Raw genomic sequence first — 7,500 nt, 5'->3', positions numbered from 1 at the left:
GTTCAGTCATGCGTGCACAGGGAGTAGAGGAGAGGGCTCAGCATGCATCCCTGAGGTGCTCCAGGACGGTGTGGAGAGCCTCTTCATCATGTGACAGGACGGTGTGGAGAGCCTCTTCATCATGTGACAGGACGGTGTGGAGAGCCTCTTCGTCATGTGACAGGACGGTGTGGAGAGCCTCTTCATCATGTGACAGGACGGTGTGGAGAGCCATGGCGATGGCCTCATCATGGGTGGATCTGTGTTGACGGGTCCAGCGAGGCAGGAAGTATGGAGCAGATGTATTCTCTCACCAGCTTCTCAAAGCGTTTGCTGACTGTTGGGGGAGAAAGCGACGGATCTCAGTCATTCAGACGAATCACCTCCGAGTATTTGGGGATCACAATCACAATCACAATCAGAATGGCAACAATGAAAACAGAAAAAAAAATACTCTCGCATATAGCCCTGAGGTCAACAACGTGTGGGGTTTAACCATTTAAATCCCAGCGTCCACATTCTGGGGCCACAAATAGACGATCTACAAGCTCACAAAGCGTCGCATTGTGAGCGGCTACTTCTGGAGGTGAAGAGATTTCTAGTGTAGATGGAAGAGGCTCCTCCTCCTCATCAGAAGTTGAAGGAGGTGCTCTGAGGCTCCTCCTCCTCCATCAGAAGTTGAAGGAGGTGCTCTGAGGCTCCTCCTCCTCCATCAGAAGTTGAAGGAGGTGCTCTGAGGCTCCTCCCCTCCCATGTGGAAGGCGTAGTAGCTGTCGGCCGCGGTCGGCGACGCCCCCGGCCGCCCCGCCGCCTCGGCCACGTCCTCCTCCTCCTCTCCTCCGGAGAAGTACTTCTCGATGAGCGCCAGCGAGGTCTTGTAGATCTCTTTGTTCTCGTGCTGCTGCAGCGCCTCGATGCGGTCCAGGCCGCCGCACTCCTCCACCATCAGACACAGCTTGTCCGTCTCGCCGTACGTCTCTCCGGCCTGCAGGATGTTGGCCACGGCCTCCAGGACGAGGTGGACCACCTTCACGTCCTTGGCGCTCAGCAGGCCCAGCAGAGGCTCCAGGACGCCGGCCCGCACCAGGTAGAGCAGCTGCTCCGCGGTGCCCCCGGTGGTGAAGTTGGTGACCGCCCACACCGCCTCCTTCTGGGCCTTGTGGTCGCCGTCCTGCAGCACCCGCACCAGGCAGGGCACCAGGTCGGCGTCGACCACCTCCTGGATCTGAGAGTCCCGTCCGGCCGTGATGTTGCTGAGCGTCCAGGCCGCCTCCTTCTGCACGCCGGCCTTGCCGTGTCCCAGGAGGCGGGGGAAGTGGGCCAGGGCGCCGGCGTCCAGCACCGCCTGCGTCTGCTCGTCCGTCCCGGCCACCATGTTGCCCACGGCCCGCAGCGCCGGCGTCACCACGCTCATCCGGCCGGACGCCAGCAGCTCCACCAGGCGCGGCACCACGCCCGCCGTGCGGACCACCACCTCGATGCGCTCGTCCGTGTCGTTGGTGAGGTAGGACACGGCCCAGCAGGTGTTGAACAGGACCTCCTCGTCGCCGTGGTGCAGGAAGGCGGCGATGGCCGGGAGGATCTGCCGCACCACGGCCATGGGGGGGGAGGGGTTCTTGTGGCAGAGGTTGGAGAGCATCCAGGTGACGGTGCGGAGGTACTCGGGCGTGAAGGCCGACGCGTCGGGGACGTCCAGGAGGCGGAGCAGCGGCTCCACGGCGCCGGCCTCGATCACGCGGTCCCGCAGCGCCGAGCCGTCGCCGGCGATGTTGGCCAGCGCCCAGACCGCCTGCTCGCTGATGTGAGCGTGCGGCGAGCGCAGCAGCTCCACGAAGGCGGCGATGGCGCCGCCCGCCGCCACGGCGGCCGTCTGCTCCGACGTGCCCGAGGCGATGTTGGTGAGCGCCCACGCCGCCTCGAACTGGACGTGCGGAGCGTCGTGCGCCGCCAGGAAGCCGACGAGCCGGGGCACCAGGCCGGCGGAGATGATCCGGTCGATGGGCGGGTGGCTCTCGCAGGACAGCAGCTTGCGGGCCGCCTGCGTGGCCGCCAGCCGGGCGTCCGGGCCGTCGGCGCCGTCGATGCCCGCCACTATCTCCTGGACGGTCCAGTAGCGCCCCCCCGTGGCGGCGAGCTGAGCGCTCTGGCTCTTCTCCTCCGACACGTTCCTCCGTTTGAAGATCCTCTCGTCCTTCTTCGCCTTACGGAGCTCCACCGTCTCCTCGGCTCGTTTGCGGCGAAGCTCCACGGCGTCTCTCCCTTTGTTCTTGAAGAGAGACAGGCGAGCGCCCGCGTTCTTCGACATTTTCCTTCCTTCCTGGTTTAGTCTGTGAGTCTCTGTTCTCTCGCCCCGTTACCTCTCTCTCTCTCTCTGCGTGTGTGTGTGTGTGTGTGTGTGTGTGTGTGTCGCTCGCTCTGTGGTCGGCCTCGGACAAAGTTGTTGAACTAAGAGCGTACGACAGCCTTATATAAGCCAGGACGATGTCACAGATGATGTCACACACTGTGTTCATGACCTCATTCTCATTCCCCAAATGGAACCCGGAAACAATTGCTATTGGCTGGAAGGTCAGCCATGGGCGGGGCTTCACTCAGTAGAAACAATAAAAGCACTAGAAGTAAACCCTACTTTATCATTAAAGGGCCAGACCACTTCAATAGTTACTAGGCAAAAGTACAACATTTATCTTTGAAAGCTTCCCAAAAAGCCACTCAACGTGGTGTGTTGTGAGCTTGTAGATCTGCTATATTAAACAAAGACATTTGGTGTAGAGGGAAACACTAGTGGACATGGTACAGAGCCCTGTGGGACCCCAGTTAAATCAGTATAAATGGTTTAAGTGTTTAAACTATTCTTTTGAATAAAAGATAGACTATTACTGCCACCTACTGGACTGGTAGCTACATTGATATCACTTCTTCCTTCCATTAAAATTAACAATATTTATTCATGTTAATTAAAACATTTATCAATGAATACAATCATTAAAACATGTATAAATTAATACAATCATTAAAAAATGTAGCAAGTAATACAATCATTAAAACATTTAACAATGAATACAATCATTAAAACATTTAACAATGAATACAATCATTAAAACATGTATAAATTAATACAATCATTAAAAAATGTAGCAAGTAATACAATCATTAAAACATTTAACAATGAATACAATCATTAAAACATTTAACAATGAATACAATCATTAAAACATGTAACAATGAATACAATCATTAAAACATTTAACAATGAATACAATCATTAAAACATGTAACAATGAATACAATCATTAAAACATTTAACAATGAATACAATCATTAAAACATGTAACAATGAATACAATCATTAAAACATTTAACAATGAATACAATCATTAAAACATTTAACAATGAATACAATCATTAAAACATTTAACAATGAATACAATCATTAAAACATGTAACAATGAATACAATCATTAAAACATGTAACAATGAATACAATCATTAAAACATGTAACAATTAATAATATCAATTCAAACTATATATATTATATATATTATATATATAATATATATTATATAACCACACGAAACCGGAACTTTCAGTCATTGGTTCCGGCCATTTGATGACGTAAAGTTATTTCCGCTCCAAACCGGATCACAACCCAGTGGTGTAAAGTAACTAAGTACATGTACTCAAGTACTGTACTGAAGTACACTTTAGAGGAATGTTTACTTTACTGGAGTATTTCCCATTTTCAATACTTTTACTCCCTTACGTCTCAGAGGCAAATATTATACTTTCACTACAATTATTAGAAAACTTTACTGTAGTTACTTTGTAGATTTAGATTATTATTACAAAATAAGAGCTTGTAGGTCTTCTATTTTCAAAAGATTTTTTTTATAGATTCTGAACTTGTGAAATGGGACACTCTGCACAATGAGTACTTTTACTTTAATCACATTTTTGATACCAATACTTTTTGTACTTTTACTCCCTCCGTTCTGGGGGGGCTTGGTCTGCGCACGCGCCAGGAGACTCGCCCCCCGCGCTGTGATTGGCTGATAGAAAGGCCTGCTTGATGAACCAAAACATCAGATCCATAAGATCTCAACGCGTCGCCTTGGCGACGCGTTGAGATCTTATAGATCTGATGTTTTGGTTCCTAACCCTGACTCCTCCCACATACACACACATGGTGTGGACACACACACACACACACACATACACACATACACACACACACCACAACGTGTGTGTGTTTGTTAGAGTTTAAACGGTTTGTTTGTTGTTTTAAACTTTTATTCTTTCATTTAAAAACATTTATTAGTTTAATGTAAATAAATAAAACGGACTTTATAAACAAACAACAACCAGGAGCTCCAGCTTTTTACCGACGTCTGGACTCATCTCTACCCGGAGAACAGAGCCTGTAGGTCGGCCTGAAGACAGACTTACCTCCGCTGTTTATATAGTTTAGTTTTTATTTAAATATAAAAACATTTCATAGTTTAGTTTAGTTTATATTTAAATATAAAACATCTTTTTTTTTAAGTTTTAAAAAGTTGTAAATGTCATTTAACATCCAGGAGCTCCAGGGTTTTTTTTTTACCGAGGCGCTGTCTCAGCTCTACCCGGGAGAAGGAGGCTGTTTGACGGCATGAAGATCCAGTTCGCTCCGCTGAACGTTCCTCTGCGGAGGAGACTGCAGACCGCTGCTGTTTTACAATGGATCTTCTCCTTCCTGGGACTAGGTAAATGTACTCTATTACTACACTATACTATACTTTAAATACTTTATTATTACAATGGATCTTCTCCTTTCTGGGACTAGGTAGAAATATTCCATTACTACTGAGTAAAAAATACTCTATTGCTACTCTATGATATACTTTATATTACGATGGATCTTCATCCCCTCCTTTCTAGCCCTGGGTAAACAAATACTTATATTACTTTACTACTCTATATATATAAGCTCATATTACTGTAGTTACTGTGAGGGGTTTTAAACACAGTGGATGTTATGATGATCAGATGTGTGAGCTTGTAGATCTGATCACATGTGTGAGCTTGTAGATCTGCTGTTTTCTGCTGATGTTCCTTTGAATAGTGATGCTGGGTTCAAAAGTGGTTCATCTAAAACATAAAGTACGCCTAGTGTGTGTGTGTGTGTGTGTGTGTGTGTGTGTGTGTGTGTGTGTGTGTGTGTGTGTGTGTGTGTGTGTGTGTGTATTGATTTCACAAGACAAATATCACTGTCTGTGTGTGTTTTAAAGGTAAAAGTTCACACACAGGCATTACTACATCTACACACACACACACACACACACACACACACACACACACACACACACACACACACACACACACACACACACACACACACACACACACACACATTGTATTTCATCATAATGTGTGTGAAAGGTTCTCTGGTTGTTTTTTAGATTCTGCTCTTTAGAGACTTTCTGCTTCATTCCTTTAGTTGTCTCCACCAGGCCGAAAGGCATGGAGGAGTCTGTCTGTCTGTCTGTCTGTCTGTCAGATTGTCTGTCTGTCTGTCAGTACACAGTATCTCTATAGTCATTAAATCAGTACACAGTGGCCCTCATTTATCAACGCAGCGTATAAACCGGTGTATATTTTTCCATATATTCGGCCGTACACCAACGTCGAAGTCACATTTATCAACACATCCTACACAGCTGATCCCAGCGTACATTTGGTCCCAGCCTTGATAAATCTGACGTCTGAAAACGAGCGTCATTTAAATAACACGCCCTTAAATATTCTCGAAACACCCCGATTTTACGACCTGAAGAACCAGAATACGACCAAAGAAAGAGTTTAGCCGGCTCGCCTCGCCTCGCTGCCTGTCAAGTCACATAAACACACCCCACACACACACACACACACAGGCACGCACGCACACATGCACACGCCCCCCTCTTTCTCTCTCTCGCTCTCTCACACACACACACATGCGCCCAACTGCGTCTTTCATAATCCGTTACGGTGCAATCTTTGTCAGTCAGTAGGCTTGTAGCCTACATGAATGACATATTATGATAGGCCTACCAATCACATCGCCATGAATGGAATACGTTTGTATATTTATTTACCCCATACCGAGCAGTGCGCGTTCGATAGTTACACTAAAGCAGTTATGTATTCCCCATGAGACTCGGGCGGTCTGCAGACTGCAGTGATCCCGTGCCGCCACCCACGTTATAAGAGATTGGATCGTCAGGTTTATATCCTTAACCCAGCCAGGTTGTAGCCTATATAACTCTCTATGACAACTCCATACCATAGGACAAGCTACTGTAAGTTTGTAGACCTCACTGTCCCGACCGCGCGATTCCCGACGCAAAAGCGCTCGTTATTTTGAAAATAGCAGATCTACAAGCTCACAACGCGTCGCGTTGTGATGCGACACTGGCTTGTGAGCTTGTAGATTTGCTATTTTCAATGCAGCCAGATCTACAATCTTATCTGAATGACTGTTAAAGCAGTTTGTTTAAATTAATTTATAATGTTATATTTTCACAGGGATTATTTATTAGTGTAGATATACATTTAGGAGTGGATTATGTGTCCAGATGCCTGTCAGACAGTCAGACAATGCTGCTCAGCAGGTCTAGAATGGAATAAACGGGCACAGCCAACATCAACAACTGGTCTCGACCAGACGTGAGATCTCAGCGTACCGTAGGATGATGCCCACGTCAGGATATATTGATAAATGCCGAAAGGTGCGGTGATCACGCCGTACGCTCATTATTCGGGCTGCACCGCGTTGATAAATGAGGGCCACTATCTCTATAGACATTACATCAGTACTGCTGCTTGCCTCAGCCTGTGCTTCCATACGTGGGGCCTTCTGTGCTGGCTCTGCTGCCCCAGTGGTCCTCAAAGACTCAGACTGCTCCATCTTCTCCACCTCTTTGGTCAGCTTGATGCTGTCTTCACTGTGAAGTATCTGACATGACAATAAGAGATACTAAGTGTCTAAACAAACAATAACCTCCTTCTAAGTGTAATGATTCATTCTGTTGTAATTATTTTTATTCTGTCCAGGAGGGGGCACTCCTCTTTTGCTTTGGAAAATAGCTGATCTACAAGCTCACAACAACAAGCATTGTGAGCTTGTAGATCAGCTATTTTCAACAGATTGCAAATGTTGACAAATGTTATCTTATGGGGGTTGCTGGCACAACATCTATTCAATGGCCAAATACATATCGATGTGGGGGTCCTTGACATGAAAGTGTTTGAGAACCACTGGTATGGGGCATTTATTATGAGTGTAATTAGATTTAAAATGCTTTGTTTGTTGCAATGGAGTTTGATTTCAGAATTCAGAACTTTATATACATAGCTAGTATCTCTTGATGGTGACAAATAACTTAATGCAGGGGTCTTCAACAGGTCCGGGACCCCTAGGGGGTCCTCAGAGCTACTACAGGGGGTCCGCCAAATCTTTGCGTGATATTTCTTTTTTTTTACCTTAACCACTTGAACCCTAG

General features: G+C 46.8%; 2 protein-coding genes across 3 annotated transcripts in view; one reads left to right on the top strand and one right to left on the bottom strand.

Annotated features, from left to right (window-relative positions):
• Positions 1–691: 691 nt before the first annotated feature.
• LOC311035142 (importin subunit alpha-1-like) lies at positions 692–2,284 on the bottom strand (the record flags this gene model as incomplete). The annotated part of the gene is made up of 1 exon (XM_084043223.1): positions 692–2,284. One exon carries the CDS (start codon positions 2,282–2,284, stop codon positions 692–694), a length of 1,593 nt encoding a protein of 530 aa, XP_083899349.1.
• A 2,311-nt stretch (positions 2,285–4,595) lies between these two features.
• The window catches only part of mogat3a (monoacylglycerol O-acyltransferase 3a), a 32,215-nt gene continuing 29,310 nt past the window's right edge, over positions 4,596–7,500 (top strand). For both annotated transcript variants that reach the window (XR_014599630.1, XM_084042747.1), the window contains exon 1: positions 4,596–4,722. Coding sequence is in view for 1 of the 2 variants with exons in the window: in XM_084042747.1 (XP_083898873.1) it covers positions 4,629–4,722 (94 nt within the window). In the remaining variant the exon portion in view is untranslated. The remainder of the gene's footprint in view (positions 4,723–7,500) is intronic.

Source organism: Gymnoscopelus microlampas (genome assembly GCF_963454915.1).
Source record: "Gymnoscopelus microlampas genome assembly, chromosome: 19".
Classification (NCBI taxonomy): Eukaryota; Metazoa; Chordata; class Actinopteri; order Myctophiformes; family Myctophidae; genus Gymnoscopelus; species Gymnoscopelus microlampas.
The sequence above is the reverse complement of the archived record's forward strand: the minus strand, read 5'-3'. Positions and strand labels throughout refer to the sequence as shown.